The sequence below is a fragment of the Salvelinus alpinus genome, chromosome 1 (genome assembly GCF_045679555.1).
Source record: "Salvelinus alpinus chromosome 1, SLU_Salpinus.1, whole genome shotgun sequence".
NCBI lineage: Eukaryota > Metazoa > Chordata > Actinopteri > Salmoniformes > Salmonidae > Salvelinus > Salvelinus alpinus.
Window position 1 is genome coordinate 111015875 of NC_092086.1, and position 21458 is coordinate 111037332.

Below are 21458 nucleotides of genomic sequence, written 5' to 3' on the forward strand. Positions count from 1 at the left end.
CTGGCTCATTGCGAACTGTGGTGAAGCCCATTTCTTCCTAACAAAGACAGCCAACTTCGCCAAACGGGGGATGATTTAACAAAAGCGCATTTGCGAGAAAAATAAGCACAATCGTTGCACGAATGCACCTAACCATAAATCAATGCCTTTCTTAAAATCAATACACAGAAGTATATTTTTTTGAACCTGCATATTTAGTTAAAAGAAATTCATGTTAGCAGGCAATATTAAACTAGGGAAATTGTGTCACTTCTCTTGCGTTCATTGCACGCAGAGTCAGGGTATATGCAACAATTTGGGCCGCCTGGTTCGTTGCGAACTAATTTGCCAGAATTTTACGTAACTATGACATAACATTGAAGGTTGTGCAATGTAACAGCAATATTTAGACTTATGGATGCCACCCGTTAGATAAAATACGGAATGGTTCCATATTTCACTGAAATTATAGTTTCCAGATTTGACCATATTAATGACCTAAGTCTCGTATTTCTGTGTATTCTAATTAAGTCTATGATTTGATAGAGCAGTCTGACTGAGCGGTGGTAGGCAGCAGCAGGCTCGTAAGCATTCATTCAAACAGTACTTTACTGCGTTTGCCAACTCCCGAGATTAGGCTGGCAATACTAAAGTACCTATTAGAACATCCAATAGTCAAAGGTATGTGAAATTCAAATGGTATAGAGAGAAATAGTCCTATAATAACTACAACCTAAAACTTCTTACCTGGGAATATTGAAGACTCATGTTAAAAGGAACCACCAACTTTCATATGTTCTCATGTTCTAACGTAAACGTTAGCTTTTTTTACATGGCATATATTGTACTTTTACTTTCTTCTCCAACACTTTGTTTTGCATTATTTCAACCAAATTGAACATGTTTCATTATTTATTTGAGACTACATTGATTTTATTGATGTATTATATTAAGTTAAAATAAAAGTGTTCATTCAGTATTGTTGTAATTGTCATTATTACAAATATATAAAACATTTATAAAAAATTTGGCCCATTCCTCTTGACAGAGCTGGTGTAACTGAGTCAGGTTTGTAGGCCTCCTTGCTCACACACGCTTTTTCAGTTCTGCCCACAAATTTGCTATAGGTTTGAGGTCAGGGCTTTGTGACGGCCACTCCAATACCTTGACTTTGTTGTCCTTAAGCCATTTGCGTCCAGGTTTTAACTTCCTGACTGATGTCTTGAGATATCAGTATATCTTCAATATATCCACATAATTTTCCTCCCTCATGGTGCCATCTATTTTGTGAAGTGCACCAGTCCCTCCTGCAGCAAAGCACCCCTACAACATGATGCTGCCACCCCTGTGCTTCACGGTTGGGATGGTGTTCTTCGGCTTGCAAGCCTCCACATTTTTCCTCCAAACATAACGATGGTCATTATGGCCAAACAGTTCTATTTTTGTTTCATCAGACCATAGGACATTTCTCCAAAAAGTACGATCTTTGTCCCCACGTGCAGTTGCAAACCGTAGTCTGGCTTTTTTTATGGCGGTTTTGGAGCAGTGGCTTCTTCCTTGCTGAGCGGCCTTTCAGGTTATGTCGATATAGGACTCGTTTTACTGTGGATATAGATACTTTTGTACCTGTTTCCTCCAGCATCTTCACAAGGTCCTTTGCTGTTGTTCTGGGATTGATTTGCACTTTTCGCACCAAAGTGCGTTCATCTCTAGGAGACAGAACGCGTCTCCTTGCTGAGTGGTATGACGGCTGCGTGGTCCCATGGTGTTTATACTTGCATACTATTGTTTGTACAGATGAACGTGGTACCTTCAGGCGTTTGAAAATTGCTCCCAAGCGTTAACCAGACTTGTGGAGGTCTACAATTTGTTTTCCTGAGGTCTTGGCTGATTTCTTTAGATTTTCCCATGAAGTCAAGCAAAGAGGCACTGAGTTTGAAGGTAGGCCTTGAAATACATCCACAGGTACACCTGCAATTGACTCAAATTATGTCAATTAGCCCATCAGAAGCTTCTAAAGCCATGACATAAGTTTCTGGAATTTTCCAAGCTGTTTAAAGGCACAGTCAACTTAGTGTATGTAAACTTCTGACCCACTGGAATTGTGAAACAGTGAATTATAAGTGAAATAATCTGTCTGTAAACAATTGTTGGAAAAATGACTTGTGTCATGCACAAAGTAGATGTCCTAACTGACTTGCCAAAACTATAGTTTGTTAACAAGAAATTTGTGGAGTGGTTGAAAAACAAGTTTTCGGTTGCTGGTTTGAATCCCTGAGCCAACTAGGTGAAAAATACGTTAATGTGCCCTTGAGCAAGGTACTTAACCCTAATTGCTCCTGTAAATCGCTCTAGATAAGAGCATATGTAGAATAGTATTCTGCAGTATACTACAAAATATTATAATAAGCACTACATGATTGAGGGATACTACAGTGTGTAGTACAGTATTCTACACAATTCTAAATGAAGTACTACATATGTGTAGTACCGGTGTAGGCTGTCATTGTAAATAAGAATTTGTTCTTAACCTAGTTAAATAAAACAATTATACAATGTACTACAGAATTCTATAGTAAACTGTAGTCTTTCTTTGTATTTGGGTAATACCCAAACCTCTGTTCTATCCTCCTAGTAAACCTCTGTTCTATCCTCCTAGTAAACCTCTGTTCTATCCTCCTAGTAAACCTCTGTTCTATCCTCCTAGTAAACCTCTGTTCTATCCTCCTAGTAAACCTCTGTTCTATCCTCCTAGTAAACCTCTGTTCTATCCTCCTAGTAAACCTGTTCTATCCTCCTAGTAAACCTGTTCTATCCTCCTAGTAAACCTGTTCTATCCTCCTAGTAAACCTCTGTTCTATCCTCCTAGTATACCTGTTCTATCCTCCTAGTAAACCTCTGTTCTGTCTACCTCCAGAAGAGAGAGGGAGAGAGAGACGAGGAAGAGTGGAGCAGGGATTCGAAGGTTATCCTCATCACACCCCATCTCTGCCCCCTCTCTCCCCCTCCCCCCTTTCTCCGTCTCCCACCCCTCTCTCTTCCCCCTTTCTCCGTCTCTCCACCCTCTCGCTTTGTCTCTCTCTCTCCACCCTCTCTCTAGCTCAAGCCTAGCCAGTCTTATCTCTTACTGCTCCAGCATGACATAAGTAAAAACAGATGGAATACATGTTTCTGTTATTACTGCATTTATTTTCCAGTTTCTTTACATGTCTGATTTATGTTTGAATTGTAAAATACCCACTTTTGACCACATAAGCCTAGACTTGGATCTGCTCAAATATAATATGGTGCCACTTAAAAACACTGGAATATTCCATTTCTTGAAAAGTTGCTCAATCTATCTCCAGTGGTACTCTCCATGACCTTTCTTCTTTTTTCTGTCAAGGACCATTCTCCTGGAGGCTCGGCAGCCATAGCAACCACTTGGCTTTGGAGGAGTGTTACACACTTACTTAGCAGCCATAGCAACCAGAAACAATCCTTGGCTAGTGTGGCTGAGGCACCGAACAAACAAAGCTGTGGTGATTAGGAGCAAAGAAATCGAGTTACATATTCTATCTAGGATTTAGGGGTAGGGCGAATTGGACTCTGAATTGGACTATTCTCATGTGTGCATGAGTCTATAACAGGGTGGAAACCACATTTAAGTAAGAAAGTTAACATTTGAGACATTAACATTTAAATAAAATGTATCAGGTGTGAAATGCTGTTGAGCTAAGAAGAAATTCAAGTCCATAACTGTAATACAATTTTTTTTACTAAAATATACATTTACAATCCTATTTATAATATAAAAATAGAGATTTTATGAAAAAAAAAATACATTCTGACTTTTGAGTGACTTTAAGCAGTTCAATAAAAAATACTTTGATATTAATATTTACAAAGAAATACTGAAAATCTGCCTCAAATTCAAAACGTCCAATCCAAGTCTGAGTCTGTTGTTGAGGCTCGCATGGGTTTCCTCTTCCTGTTCCTGTTCCTGTCCTCTTCCTTCCTGCGTGGTTTGTAGTCTTCTCCAGAGTTGCCCTTGGCAACGTTTCGTGTTTTGTAATCCTTTGGTTTGTCTTCTCCAGAGCCAATGTCCACCAGGATATCTTGGTTCTCCCTCCAGCTGTCAGGCGATTGGTTGTCCCTCCAGCTCTCTGGGCCATCCATGGGGACCTCCCTCCCAGGCGACTGGTTGTCCCTCCATGTATCTGGGACCCCCACAGGGAACTCCTCTCCAGGAGAATGCATGAGTCTGCCGAACACCTTGCTCTGTAGCTCAACGATATCGTTACGGATGTCAGCCATCAACAGCAGCAGGAAGTCAAAGGATCCGGGAGGGCCCTAGGTCAAGAAATCAAAAAAGAGGAGGTTAATAACATACCACTGTCATTCACAGTTGTGGTCAATTCCATTTCAGTTCAGTAAGTTCCCGGAAGCAAACTATGCATTCCAATTGCAATTGTTGTGGAATTTAAATGTCTGTTGACTTCCTGAATCGACTGAATTGAATTGGAACTGCTGTTAGTGTGTTCTACAGGATCACACCTCATCTCAAAGGTTTTTACTTACTTTTTTGTCAAGGGGGGGGGGGGGGGGGGGGATGACTGTCATTAATCTGGTGCTTTGATTTCACTCTATGATGAGATGATAAGAGACTGGGCGTTTGTTCCTTGACCTCTGAACCTTCTGGGTTCACCGTAGCAAAACTGTACCTCTCGCCAACCCTCCCTTCATCCCCTCCTCTCTACCTCCACCCCTCTATTCTCCCGCCATCACCTCCTCTCTCCATGATCTGACCTACAGATGTGTGTCTGGAATCCAGCATTCGAAATCCAAAACATCCTGGAAAACTGAATGTGAAAGATGTGTAGGGATGGCCTCGACCCTCTCTCTTCTCGCTACCTCTCGGACATTACTGATGATATTTCAGAGGTGGTGCGTGTGGACTATGGATCTCAACACTGACAGAGAACAGCCTGGAGAGCTTTGGTCACGCAGCATGGAATCTGTAACATCACAACTCAGTTGGAGACTGAGTGTACAAAACATTAGGTACACCTCCCTAATATTAAGTTGCACCCACTTTTGCTCTCAAAACAGCCTCAATTTGTTTGGGGCATGGACTCTACATTCCACAGGGATGCTGGCACATGTTGACTCCAATTTGGCTAACTGGGTACATTTTGTTGGTCCCCATGAGGTCAAATGCTATTACTTGAGGGTTTTAGGGTTAAGGTTAGAATTAGTGTTAGGGTTAGAATTAGTGTTAGGCGCTATGGTTAGGGTTAAGGTTAGGTTTTTGGGTTAAGGTTAGGGTAAGTGTACGGGTTAGGGAAAATAGGATTTTGGATGGGACTGAATGAATTGCGTGTCCCCACAAAATTAGCTGTACAAGACTGTGTGTGTGTGTGTGTGTCATGGTGCATAACAGTATATCACTGACTGGTATATTGTAGGGTAGTTGAATGAAGACAGAAGAGTGGCATCAAAACAGAGTCTTCACTTACTGGAGGTCCAGAAGGTCCAGGAGCCCCCGTCTCCCCCTAGAGAAACAAAACCAATATTGTGTTAAGATGAGTTACAGCTACAGAGCAATAAGGCAGGAGAAGACAACATTGACTGTCTTCTCCGTATATTGTCATTACCACACGGGAGATGAAAGTTCATTTTGAGTGAAGTTCAAAAACCTTGTTAATCCAGATGTTTACTTTATTGTTGGTAAATTAGAGCAAAGAAACAGATTAATATCTTTCAGTCTATGTATTAATATTGTAGCAGGATTGTACCATAGTAATAACCTGGGCAAGACATACTGAACAAAAAATATAAACACAACATGCAACAATGTCATTGATTTTACTGAGTTACAGTTCATTTGAGGAAATCAGTCAATCGAAATAAATAAATTAGTTCCTAATCTATGGATTTCACATCACTGGGAATATAGATATGCACATGTTGGTCCCCCAAAAAATGGGCATCAGGATCTCGTCACGGTAGTTTTGTGCATTCAAATTGCCATTGATAAAAATGCAACTGTGTCCGTAGCTTATGCCTGCCCATACCATAACCCCACCGCCACCATGGGGCTCACTGTTCACAACGTTGACATCAGCAAATAGATCACCCACACGTGGTCTGCGGTTGTGAGGCCGGTTAAACGTACTGCCAAATTGTCTAAAACAACGTTGGAGGCGGCTTATGGTAGAGAAATTAACATTACGTTCTCTGGCAACAGCTCTGGTGGACATTCCTGCAGTCAGCATGCCAATTGCATGCTCCCTCAAAACTTGAGACATCTGTGGCATTGTGTTGTGTGACAAAACTGCACATTTTAGAGTGTCTTTTTTGTGCGTTTGAAAAATTTCGGGGATCTTTTATTTAATCTCATGAAAAACGGGACCAACACTTTACATGTTGCGTTCATATTTTTGTTCAGTGTAGCTATTCAGACCATTTAAAACCATAAGCCTAAACTGTCAATGGTTGTGTAAACATTGTTTTGCAAAAAACTCGTGACAAATATCCTCTTAACTCTTAAATCACAGCCGTTGAGTCAAATGCATTGTACATCAACGTGCAACCTGAGTGGGTACGGGCCTAATAATGTAGCATTAGTGTAAGTATAGCATATTAATAACCTGGGCAGTATAGACACAGCTATCCAGCCCATTAAAGCCATGTGATAGAGGAGGATGGGCATTGTGCTGTGTGGCCTGGATGGAGCCGATATGGACCTGACTACTGAGATTATTAGCTGAACACGGGTCAGACAGGGGCTGTGGAAATGTTACACCAGATGTTTTAGATTTTTGATTCGGGAGCCTGATAAGCAGAACGTTGAGATCTTTCATACATCAGATACCCAAGTCATGGTGGATCATAAAAAGGTACTGTGTGTAAAAGTTAGAGCAGTGTAAGCCGTTTCATAAATTGCACGTAATCTAACCAAACACCTAATACAGAATCGTAAGGTACTGGTTGAAATGTAGAACAACGTATCAGTAAGCCGGTCCATTAGCTATCCATATCTCTAATCTAACCAATCACCTACCCAATATCAGTAAGCTGGTCCATTAGCTATCCATATCTCTAATCTAACCAATCACCTACCCAATATCAGTAAGCTGGTCCATTAGCTATCCATATCTGTAATCTAACCAATCACCTACCCAATATCAGTAAGCTGTTCCATACGCTATCCATATCTGTAATCTAACCAATCACCTACCCAATATCAGTAAGCTGTTCCATTAGCTATCCATATATGTAATCTAACCAATCACCTACCCAATATCAGTAAGGTGGTCCATTAGCTATCCATATCTCTAATCTAACCAATCACCTACCCAATATCAGTAAGCTGTTCCATACGCTATCCATATCTCTAATCTAACCAATCACCTACCCAATATCAGTAAACTGTTCCATTAGCTATCCATATCTCTAATCTAACCAATCACCTACCCAATATCAGTAAACTGTTCCATTAGCTATCCATATCTCTCATCTAACCAATCACCTACCCAATATCAGTAAGCTGTTCCATTAGCTATCCATATCTCTAATCTAACCAATCACCTACCCAATATCAGTAAGCTGTTCCATTAGCTATCCATATCTCTAATCTAACCAATCACCTACCCATTATCAGTAAGCTGTTCCATTAGCTATTCATATCTCTCATCTAACCAATCACCTACCCAATATCAGTAAGCTGGTCCATTAGCTATCCATATCTCTCATCTAACCAATCACCTACCCAATATCAGTAAGCTGTTCCATTAGCTATCCATATCTCTAATCTAACCAATCACCTACCCAATATCAGTAAACTCTTCCATTAGCTATCCATATCTCTAATCTAACCAATCACCTACCCATTATCAGTAAGCTGTTCCATTAGCTATTCATATCTCTCATCTAACCAATCACCTACCCAATATCAGTAAGCTGGTCCATTAGCTATCCATATCTCTCATCTAACCAATCACCTACCCAATATCAGTAAGCTGGTCCATTAGCTATCCATATCTCTCATCTAACCAATCACCTACCCAATATCAGTAAGCTGTTCCATTAGCTATTCATATCTCTCATCTAACCAATCACCTACCCAATATCAGTAAGCTGGTCCATTAGCTATCCATATCTCTCATCTAACCAATCACCTACCCAATATCAGTAAGCTGTTCCATTAGCTATCCATATCTCTAATCTAACCAATCACCTACCCAATATCAGTAAGCTGTTCCATTAGCTATCCATATCTCTAATCTAACCAATCACCTACCCAATATCAGTAAACTCTTCCATTAGCTATCCATATCTCTAATCTAACCAATCACCTACCCATTATCAGTAAGCTGTTCCATTAGCTATTCATATCTCTCATCTAACCAATCACCTACCCAATATCAGTAAGCTGGTCCATTAGCTATCCATATCTCTCATCTAACCAATCACCTACCCAATATCAGTAAGCTGTTCCATTAGCTATCCATATCTCTAATCTAACCAATCACCTACCCAATATCAGTAAACCGGTCCATTAGCTATCCATATCTCTCATCTAACCAATCACCTACCAAATATCAGTAAGCTGGTCCATTAGCTATCCATATCTGTAATCTAACCAATCACCTACCCAATATCAGTAAGCTGGTCCATTAGCTATCCATATCTGTAATCTAACCAATCACCTACCCAATATCAGTAAGCCGGTCCATTAGCTATCCATATCTCTCATCTAACCAATCACCTACCCAATATCAGTAAGCTGTTCCATTAGCTATCCATATCTCTAATCTAACCAATCACCCAATATCGGGGACATATCTACAAAATACTCCTCAGTACGTTTTTAGTGCACTAACTTACCCAAGTATTATGTAAAATATTAGTACTTTGTAACTTATACAGCCGCATTGCATGGTGGCTAGTGCTTTCTAATTAAACCGTTATTGTAAAATGTATACGTGTCATGTCACCTTTAGACCAGGTGAGGGCATTATCAGGTGGAAGAGTTGACAAAACACAGCTGAAGGAAAGAGATAAAAGCTGCTTCTATGCAGGAATGCACTGGGAATTCAATTCCCAAAATAGCCTCTGTTAGAGACTTTGTCTAAGTCCATAGTAGTCATAGATATGATGTTAAACATAATCTTCCAACATTTTTTAAATATTTACATTCCATACAACAACAAAAAAACTGTCTGCGGCTAAAACGAGACATTGGCCAGATCCAGATAAAAAACAGTCAAGACTAGCCTGATCCCAGATCTGTTTGGCTTGACAAGGATTAACCATAGGAGTTAATTGACGAGACAGCACAAACTGATCTGGGACCAGGCTAGAAGAGAGCTAGAGATTAGGGAGGATGCTCCAAGGTTGTGTTCCAAATGGTACCGATTCCATATGTAGTGCACTCCTTTTAACCAGAGTCCTTATGGGCCCTAGTCAAAGTAGTGGACTAGATAGGGAATTGGATGCGATTTGGGATGTAGCTCAAATCATGCTCTACCTTGATGCCATCTTTTCCTGGAGCCCCCGCAGGACCCTGTATGAGACGAGAGAAGACATCACAGATCACATCATTTAACCATTCACTGTGTCCAGTCACATCTAGGGTCCAGCTACATTTCAATGACTTTAACATTTAAGGGCAAAGAATCTCTGTATCTTCTCTCTATACAGTCACCATCAAAGGGCACTGGGGACGAGAGCTGGGACCTCCGCCACATTCAGATCCGGACTGATTCATATTGTGCCACACTGAAATGTACACCACCCATCACACACCCTCACTCTGTGCCCAAAACCCAGTCACGACCTGGGTTCAAATAGTATTCGAAATCATTTCAAATACTTTATCAGTGCTTGATTGTGCTTCACTGGCTTAAGGGACCAATAGAATAGCCCCGAAATCCCCCCCCGCCCCCCCCAAATGGTCAAAGTCCTTATTTGAAAGATTTCTAATAGTATCTGAACCCAGGTCTAATGAATACAGATCAGCATGAAAGGCTCAAGGAGCCACTGCAGAGCAATACAGAACACAGTAGAGTGTGATTCCATAGCATATAGAACATTTCTCTACAGTATAAACAGTGGCATAGTTCTCTGAGCTTAATGTCATGCGTCACAGAGGACCCCTGGTGTTGATACAGTAGGTTAGTGTTTCAACAGCTCAGGTGACAAAATTGAGTTGTAATACTGAGACTTGCGTGACGGCAGAACAAAAACGAGCCCAATGCGTTGTAATGTAAAGCATTGACATTTTACCCTGTTATTACTCACGAGTGGCACAGCGGTCCAAGGCACAGCATCTCAGTGCTAGAGGTGTCACTACAGATCCTGGTTCGATTCCAGGCTGTATCACAACCGGCCGTGATTGGCACAATTGGACCAGCGTCGTCCGGATTAGGGATTGGCCGGTGTAGGCCGTCATTGTAAATAAGAATTTGTTTTTCAAGTGTGTGTCCGAAAATCATGTTTGACTCGTGAAAATGTCATGTGATATTTTGAGAAAGTTTTCACACGATTTGTTCACCTTTATTTTAAGGGTGATGCTCAACAAGAATGAAAAAAGAATGGATCACCACACACTGATGGAAGCTCCCAGGAATACAGACAGAGACATTATACTACAGGACTATAGACAGACAGAGACATTATACTACAGGACTACAGACAGACAGAGACATTATACTACAGGACTACAGACAGACAGAGACATTATACTACAGGACTACAGACAGACAGAGACATTATACTACAGGACTACAGACAGAGCAGAGACATTATAATACAGGACTACAGACAGACAGAGACATTATACTACAGGACTACAGACAGACAGAGACATTATACTACAGGACTACAGACAGTAGAGACATTATACTACAGGACTACTAGATCACGGAGACATCATTTATAGATCGGCAGGTAAGGGTGCTCTCAAACAACTAGATGCTCTTTACCATTCGGCCATCAGATTTGCCACCAATGCTCCTTATAGGACACATCACTGCACTCCTCTGTAAACTGGTCATTTCTGTATACCCGTCGCAAAACGGTCCCTGGTTTGAATCCGGTCTGTATCACATCCAGCTGTGACTGGGAGTCCCATAGGGTGGTGCACAATTGGCCCAGTGTCGACTGGGTTTGGCCGGGGTAGGCCGTCATTGTATAGAATAATTTGTTCTTAACTGACTTGCCTAGTTAAATAAAGGTAAACATTTTTTAAACAATGCTTATTTATAAAACCCTCACTCCCCCCTATCTGAGATATCTACTGCAGCCCTCATCCTCCACATTCAACACCCGTTCTGCCAGTCACATTCTGTTAAAGGTCCCCAAAGCACACACATCCCTGAGTCGCTAGTCTTTTCAGTTCGCTGCAGCTAGCGACTGTAACGAGCTGCAACAAACACTCAAACTGGACAGTTTTATCTCCATCTCTTCATTAAAAGCCTCAATCATGGACACTCTTACAGACAGTTGTGGCTGCTTTATGTGATGTATTGTTGTCTCTACCTTCTCGCCTAGTATCAAAATTGGGCCCTTTTTCCACCACTGCAAGAATCTACAGAGTGAGAAAAAGTGCTGTGTACAGTAATGATACCCCCGTATTTTGAAATGTACTGTAGATATACATTAGTAGTGGGCACAAATATCAATAACTCCATATGATTTTGATATCGATATGAGCAAGGCATAACGTGATATCAGTTTGATCTACCTTTTAACCTACACTGTTCTGTAAAACAGCATACATGACTGTTCCTGCATGAACAAAACCTCTCACAGACATTCTCACAGTATCTCGACTTAACATAATTAACTGCCTGATGATGGGCCATGGGGGTGGTGAGGAAGGTTTTACGTGTCCTCAACCCATTGTGTTTTTTTGTTTGTTTATTTGCAACTTATTTTGTACATAATGTTTCTGCTATCGTCTCTTATGACCGAAAATATCTTCTAGACACCAGGACTGCGATTACTCACCACGGACTGGCAGAATCCTTTTTTTCCTTTCACGACTCTGACGAGCCCGACGCGAATGATATACTGCTTTCTCGGGAACAGGCCCCGATCCCCGCGATTTGTGTGAAGACGAGGCAGAGAAAAAGGGGCCAAAGGGCGGGCTGCCTTCTGAGAATTCGTAGGCGATTGAATAAAGCCCCACTTCCCTCCATTCTGCTAGCAAACGTACAATCTTTGGAGAATAAAATCGACGAGCAACGCGGAAGATTAAACTACCAACGGGATATTAATATTAAAATCAATAAGCTAAGGACCCTGGGACTAAACACCTCCCTCTGCAACTGGATCCTGGACTTCCTGACGGGCCGCCCCCCAGGTGGTAAGGGTAGGTAACAACACATCCGCCACGCTGACCCTAAACACGGGGCCCCTCAGGGGTGCATGCTCAGTCCCCTCCTGTACTCCCTGTTCACTCATGACTGCACGGCCAGGCACGACTCCAACACCATCATTCAATTTTCCGATGACACAACAGTGGTAGGCCTGATCACCAACAAAGACGAGACAGCCTGTAGGGAGGAGGTCAGAGACCTGGCCGGGTGGTGCCAGAATAACAACCTTTCCCTCAACGTGATCAAGACAAAGGAGATGATTGTGGACTACAGGAAAATGAGGACCGAGCACACTCCCATTCTCATCGACAGGGCTGCAGTGGAGCAGGTTGAGAGCTTCAAGTTCCTTGGTGTCCACATCACCAACAAACTAACATGGTCCAAGCACACCAAGACAGTCGTGATGAGGGCACGACAAAACCTATTCCCCCATTTGGCATGGGTCTTCAGATCCTCAAAAGGTTCTACAGCTGCACCATCGAGAGCATCCTGACTGGTTGCTTCACTGCCTGGTATGGCAACTGCTTGGCCACCGACTGCAAGGCACTACAGAGGGTAGTGCGAACGGCCCAGTACAAGCTTCCTACCATCCAGAACCTCTATACCAGGCAGTGTCAGAGGAAGGCCCTAAACATTTTCAAAGACTCCAGCCACCCTAGTCATAGACTGTTCTCTCTGCTACCGCACGGCAAGCCGTACCGGAGCACCAAGTCTAGGTACAAGAGGCTTCTACCCCCAAGCCATAACATCTAATCAAATGGCTACCCAGACTACTATTTGCATTGGCCCCCCAACGGACTTCCCTTATTAAACTGATGGGGTAGGTTCCCAGAATATTTGCACATGTCCCAATGGGCAATCAGCAAGAAGTTGTCTGGACTTCACAAAGCCGTGGAAGTCCACACAGTTGCAATGTTATTCCTTCAAACCGATATGGTATGGATATCAGTTCAAACATGTTTAACTGATATGCACTACATAGGGGATAGGATGCCATTTGGGTCACATCCATGGACAGACAGGCCTGTGAGTCGTGCCCTAGTTTCCTCTAGAGGGGCCATCCACAGCTGGGGAGGTCACAACACTGTCTGTCTGTCTGTCTGTCTGTCTGTCTGTCTGTCTGTCTGTCTGTCTGTCTGTCTGTCTGTCTGTCTGTCTGTCTGTCTGTCTGTCTGTCTGTCTGTCTGTCTGTCTGTCTGTCTGTCTGTCTGTCTGTCTGTCCTGGGAGAGGGGGCACAGTCAGCTGGTCAGAGTCATAACACGTGTCACAGCAGAGACGAGAGAGAGAGAGGGGGAGGAGTGGGACATGGGGGGAGGAGGGGGACACGGGGGGAGGAGGGGGACACGGGGGGAGGAGGGGGACACGGGGGGAGGAGGGGGACGAGGGGGGAGGAAGAGGAGGACATGGGGGGAGGAGGAGGAGGGGGACACCATCATCTAACACAGCAGAACAGACAGTGCTCTGTTTCTCTAGACCTGCTGTTTCAGCATAATGCAGTTTATAACCAAGGAGAATCTGAGAGGATGACATGATATGATGATGTAACAGGATGAAAGTGGTGTTGTGATGTCGCTCTCCTAGAAGGGATACAAGGCATACTAGTGCTATTGAAACAGATGGTGAGGTGGTGGTGCTGTTACTGACCATGGGCCCGCGTCGGCCCTGCTTCATGTAGGACAGGTCAGGCGAGGGCCCAACGGGGCCCATCAGTCCCCTGGGTCCAGGAGGGCCGGGGGGCCCCAACAGTCCTGTGTGGCCAGGGGGGCCCATTGGCCCTGGATCTCCTGAGATATAGAAACACACAGGTCTGGGATTAGTGGGAGAGGGCTGAAAAACAGAGACATTACACTACAAGACTACAGACAGACAGAGACATACTACAGATAGACAGAGCAGAGACATAATACCGTACTACAGATAGACAGAGACATTATACTACAGGACTACAGACAGTAGAGACATTATATACTACACGACTACAGACAGTAGAGACATTATACTACAGGACTACAGCCAGAGCAGAGACATTATACTACAGGACTACAGACAGTAGAGACATTATACTACAGGACTACAGACAGTAGAGACATTATATACTACAGGACTACAGACAGTAGAGACATTATATACTACAGGACTACAGACAGTAGAGACATTATATACTACAGGACTACAGACAGTAGAGACATTATATACTACAGGACTACAGACAGTAGATACATTATATACTACAGGACTACAGACAGAGCAGAGACATTATACTACAGGACTACAGACAGAGCAGAGACATTATACTACAGGACTACAGACATAGCAGACATTATACTACAGACAGTAGAGACATTATATACTACAGGACTACAGACAGAGCAGAGACATTATATACTACAGGACTACAGACAGTAAGACATTATACTACAGGACTACAGACAGTAGAGACATTATATACTACAGGACTACAGACAGAGCAGATACATTATATACTACAGGACTACAGACAGTAAGACATTATACTACAGGACTACAGACAGTAGAGACATTATATACTACAGGACTACAGACAGAGCAGAGACATTATATACTACAGGACTACAGACAGTAAGACATTATACTACAGGACTACAGACAGTAGAGACATTATACTACAGGACTACAGACAGAGCAGATACATTATACTACAGGACTACAGACAGAGGCGAGACATTATATACTACAGGACTACAGACAGAGCAGAGACATTATATACTACAGGACTACAGACAGTAGAGACATTATATACTACAGGACTACAGACAGTAGAGACATTATATACTACAGGACTACAGACAGTAGATACATTATATACTACAGGACTACAGACAGAGCAGAGACATTATACTACAGGACTACAGACAGAGCAGAGACATTATACTACAGGACTACAGACATAGCAGACATTATACTACAGACAGTAGAGACATTATATACTACAGGACTACAGACAGAGCAGAGACATTATATACTACAGGACTACAGACAGTAAGACATTATACTACAGGACTACAGACAGTAGAGACATTATATACTACAGGACTACAGACAGAGCAGATACATTATATACTACAGGACTACAGACAGTAAGACATTATACTACAGGACTACAGACAGTAGAGACATTATATACTACAGGACTACAGACAGAGCAGAGACATTATATACTACAGGACTACAGACAGTAAGACATTATACTACAGGACTACAGACAGTAGAGACATTATATACTACAGGACTACAGACAGAGCAGATACATTATACTACAGGACTACAGACAGAGGCGAGACATTATATACTACAGGACTACAGACAGAGCAGAGACATTATACTACAGGACTACAGACAGAGCAGAGACATTATACTACAGGACTACAGACAGAGCAGAGACATTATACTACAGGACTACAGACAGTAGAGACATTATATACTACAGGACTACAGACAGTAGAGACATTATATACTACAGGACTACAGACAGTAGAGACATTATACTACAGGACTACAGACAGTAGAGACATTATATACTACAGGACTACAGACAGTAGAGACATTATATACTACAGGACTACAGACAGTAGAGACATTATACTACAGGACTACAGACAGTAGAGACATTATACTACAGGACTACAGACAGTAGAGACATTATACTACAGGACTACAGACAGTAGAGACATTACACTACAGGACTACAGACAGAGCAGAGACATTATACTACAGGACTACAGACAGTAGAGACATTATACTACAGGACTACAGACAGAGCAGAGACATTATACTACAGGACTACAGACAGAGCAGAGACATTATACTACAGGACTACAGACAGAGCAGAGACATTATACTACAGGACTACAGACAGTAGAGACATTATACTACAGGACTACAGACAGTAGAGACATTATATACTACAGGACTACAGACAGTAGAGACATTATACTACAGGACTACAGACAGTAGAGACATTATATACTACAGGACTACAGACAGTAGAGACATTATACTACAGGACTACAGACAGTAGAGACATTATATACTACAGGACTACAGACAGTAGAGACATTATACTACAGGACTACAGACAGTAGAGACATTATACTACAGGACTACAGACAGAACAGAGACATTATATACTACAGGACTACAGACAGAACAGAGACATTATACTACAGGACTACAGACAGTAGAGACATTATACTACAGGACTACAGACAGAACAGAGACATTATATACTACAGGACTACAGACAGAGCAGAGACATTATATACTACAGGACTACAGACAGTAGAGACATTACACTACAGGACTACAGACAGAGCAGAGACATTATACTACAGGACTACAGACAGTAGAGACATTATATACTACAGGACTACAGACAGTAGAGACATTATACTACAGGACTACAGACAGAGCAGAGACATTATACTACAGGACTACAGACAGTAGAGACATTATACTACAGGACTACAGACAGAGCAGAGACATTATACTACAGGACTACAGACAGTAGAGACATTATATACTACAGGACTACAGACAGTAGAGACATTATATACTACAGGACTACAGACAGTAGAGACATTATACTACAGGACTACAGACAGAGCAGAGACATTATACTACAGGACTACAGACATAGCAGACATTATACTACAGGACTACAGACAGTAGAGGCATTATACTACACGACTACAGACAGAGCAGAGACATTATACTACAGGACTACAGACAGTAGAGACATTATATACTACACGACTACAGACAGAGCAGAGACATTATACTACAGGACTACAGACAGTAGAGGCATTATACTACACGACTACAGACAGAGCAGAGACATTATACTACAGGACTACAGACAGTAGAGACATTATATACTACAGGACTACAGACAGAGCAGAGACATTATATACTACAGGACTACAGACAGAGCAGAGACATTATACTACAGGACTACAGACAGAGCAGAGACATTATACTACAGGACTACAGACAGCAGCAGAGACATTATACTACAGGACTACAGACAGAGCAGAGACATTATACTACAGGACTACAGACAGAGCAGAGACATTATACTACAGGACTACAGACAGTAGAGACATTATACTACAGGACTACAGACAGAGCAGAGACATTATACTACAGGACTACAGACAGAGCAGAGACATTATACTACAGGACTACAGACAGAGCAGAGACATTATACTACAGGACTACAGACAGTAGAGACATTATACTACAGGACTACAGACAGTAGAGGCATTATACTACAGGACTACAGACAGTAGAGACATTATATACTACACGACTACAGACAGTAGAGACATTATACTACAGGACTACAGACAGAGCAGAGACATTATACTACAGGACTACAGACAGAGCAGAGACATTATACTACAGGACTACAGACAGTAGAGACATTATACTACAGGACTACAGACAGAGCAGAGACATTATACTACAGGACTACAGACAGTAGAGACATTATACTACAGGACTACAGACAGAGCAGAGACATTATACTACAGGACTACAGACAGAGCAGAGACATTATACTACAGGACTACAGACAGTAGAGACATTATACTACAGGACTACAGACAGAGCAGAGACATTATACTACAGGACTACAGACAGAGCAGAGACATTATACTACAGGACTACAGACAGTAGAGACATTATACTACAGGACTACAGACAGAGCAGAGACATTATACTACAGGACTACAGACAGAGCAGAGACATTATACTACAGGACTACAGACAGTAGAGACATTATACTACAGGACTACAGACAGTAGAGACATTATACTACAGGACTACAGACAGAGCAGAGACATTATACTACAGGACTACAGACAGAGCAGAGACATTATACTACAGGACTACAGACAGAGCAGAGACATTATACTACAGGACTACAGACAGAGCAGAGACATTATACTACAGGACGATAGATAGAACACAGACAGACAGAAACATTATACTACAGCTAGTTTTACCTGGAGGACCGGGCGGCCCGGGTAGGAAGGAGTGTGACATCAGCCTCTTCTCACTGGTCATCTGCTTGGTAACATCAGCGTTGCTGGGCAACATGGCAATCTATAGAACAAGAAGAGCGGATATAGTTAAGATTGTTTAAAGGGGTAATCTGCGATTCAAACAACAAAGCAGTCATCTTGCTTATGTTTTTAGTACGACAGTTGAACCTAAGGTCATGAGGCATTCATCAGTTATATTCTTCAACAATCAATTGCTATATATCATTAATTTAGAAGTAAAAAGATTTGATGTACCAATCCTAAATTGCCCATTTAATGTAGAGGTTTCCAGCACAAAGGATTTTCTCAAGATCAGTCTTAATGAGAGAGAGGTCTGAGATAATGGAGAAACGATCAGGCGTGTCGGCGATACAGCCATTTGGCTGTCAGTCATCATAGAGCAGAAGCCTACGGGGAGATTACAGTGTGAGAGTGTACTCAATGTTCAAGGACCTGTAATAATAGTTACTACATGGATGTATTACACTTACAGGACAAGAAAATTACATTCTCTACGTGAATTCTTTGTTGTGTCAGAGTACGACTTGAAACCAGATATGTCAATTTGTAACAACCATACGCAGGCCCAGGAAATCACTATGCATTACTTAGGTAGACCAGGAGACCGCACTGTACTCTGGGATATATACATGTACATGTAAGTACTCTATATCAAAGCGTAGTACAGGCTGGGGCCATACATTAAGCTGGGGCCATACATTAGGTTGGGGCCATACATTAGGTTGGGGCTGGGGCCATACATTAGGCTGGGGCTGGGGCCATACATTAGGCTGGGGCCATACATTAGGCTGGGGCCATACATTAGGTTGGGGCCATACATTAGGTTGAGGCCATACATTAGGTTGGGGCTGGGGCCATACATTAGGCTGGGGCTGGGGCCATACATTAGGCTGGGGCCATACATTAGGCTGGGGCCATACATTAGGTTGGGGCCATACATTAGGTTGAGGCCATACATTAGGTTGGGGCTGGGGCCATACATTAGGCTGGGGCTGGGGCCATACATTAGGCTGGGGCCATACATTAGGCTGGGGCCATACATTAGTCTCTGGGGCTGGGGCCATACATTAGACTGGGGCCATACATTAGGCTGGGGCCATACATTAGGCTGGGGCCATACATTAGGTTGGGGCCATACATTAGGTTGAGGCCATACATTAGGTTGGGGCTGGGGCCATACATTAGGCTGGGGCTGGGGCCATACATTAGGCTGGGGCCATACATTAAGCTGGGGCCATACATTAGGTTGGGGCCATACATTAGGTTGAGGCCATACATTAGGTTGGGGCTGGGGCCATACATTAGGCTGGGGCTGGGGCCATACATTAGGCTGGGGCCATACATTAGGCTGGGGCCATACATTAGGCTGGGGCTGGGGCCATACATTAGGCTGGGGCCATACATTAGGCTGGGGCTGGGGCCATACATTAGGCTGGGGCCATACATTAGGTTGGGGCTGGGGCCATACATTAGTCTCTGGGGCTGGGGCCATACATTAGGCTGGGGCTGGGGCCATACATTAGGCTGGGGCCATACATTAGGCTGGGGCCATACATTAGGCTGGGGCCATACATTAGGCTGGGGCTGGGGCCATACATTAGTCTCTGGGGCTGGGGCCATACATTAGGCTGGGGCCATACATTAGGCTGGGGCCATACATTAGGCTGGGGCCATACATTAGGCTGGGGCCATACATTAGGCTGGGGCTGGGGCCATACATTAGGCTGGGGCCATACATTAGGCTGGGGCTGGGGCCATACATTAGGCTGGGGCCATACATTAGGCTGGGGCTGGGGCCATACATTAGGCTGGGGCCATACATTAGGCTGGGGCTGGGGCCATACATTAGGCTGGGGCTGGGGCCATACATTAGACTGGGGCCATACATTAGGCTGGGGCTGGGGCCATACATTAGTCTGGGGCCATACATTAGGCTGGGGCTGGGGCCATACATTAGTCTCTGGGGCTGGGGCCATACATTAGTCTCTGGGGCTGGGGCCATACATTAGTCTCTGGGGCTGGGGCCATACATTAGTCTGGGGCTGGGGCCATACATTAGTCTCTGGGGCTGGGGCCATACATTAGTCTCTGGGGCTGGGGCCATACATTAGTCTCTGAGGCTGGGGCCATACATTAGTCTCTGGGGCTGGGGCCATACATTAGTCTCTGGGGCTGGGGCCATACATTAGTCTCTGGGGCTGGGGCCATACATTAGTCTCTGGGGCTGGGGCCATACATTAGGCTGGGGCCATACATTAGGTTGGGGCTGGGGCCATACATTAGGCTGGGGCCATACATTAGGCTGGGGCTGGGGCCATACATTAGGCTGGGGCTGGGGCCATACATTACCTGCGAACTGGTTTGCAAGTCATATGACATGGTATGTCCTTGGGCAGGGGCGATGAATCAGAGAACATCCAATTGAATCATTATTCCTGCATCATATGCCGACGTGGTCTCTGAGCCATGACATGAGATGAAGGAGTATGTGTTGGTTTGTAGAGACGAGACGAGCAGCTATGCTATGTAAGTGTTAACCCAAAGCAGCCTGCGTTTATGCCTTGAGGGGGGCAGTAGGTGACCAGTGATGGCCATAATCTTCCTTTCCTGTCAGTCAGTCAGTCAACCCCCCCCCCCCCCCTTGCACAATATCTGATCTCTGTTCTCAAAAGACAATTTTGTTGTTTTAGGCTGCGTCCCAAATGGTACCCTATTCCCTATATAGAGCACGACTACTTTTAACCAGAGCCCTACTTTTTGACCAGAGCCCTACTTTTAACCAGAGCCCTACTTTTTGACCAGAGCCCTACTTTTTGACCAGAGCCCTACTTTTTGACCAGAGCCCTACTTTTTGACCAGAGCCCTACTTTTTGACCAGAGCCCTATGTGGGGATTGGGGTATAGGGTGCCATTTGCAGCACACTAGCCACATAGGCCTATTTCATTTTTTCCCTCCAATGAAAAAGAGCTAGTAGCCTGCCTACTGAACCCCACAGGACCACAGGA

At 43.4% G+C, this 21458-nt stretch overlaps 1 protein-coding gene across 4 annotated transcripts in view; it reads right to left on the bottom strand.

Moving 5' to 3' along the window:
• Nucleotides 1-3147: 3147 nt before the first annotated feature.
• ccbe1 (collagen and calcium binding EGF domains 1) overlaps nucleotides 3148-21458 on the bottom strand; it is a 100909-nt gene continuing 82598 nt past the window's right edge. For all 4 annotated transcript variants that reach the window (XM_071341442.1, XM_071341432.1, XM_071341459.1 and 1 more), the window contains 5 exons: nucleotides 18393-18492; nucleotides 13993-14132; nucleotides 9494-9529; nucleotides 5478-5513; nucleotides 3148-4311 (listed from right to left, as the gene is read on the bottom strand). In XM_071341442.1, coding sequence (XP_071197543.1) covers nucleotides 3892-4311; nucleotides 5478-5513; nucleotides 9494-9529; nucleotides 13993-14132; nucleotides 18393-18492 — 732 coding nt within the window. In that variant the 3' untranslated portion in view covers nucleotides 3148-3891. The remainder of the gene's footprint in view (nucleotides 4312-5477; nucleotides 5514-9493; nucleotides 9530-13992; nucleotides 14133-18392; nucleotides 18493-21458) is intronic.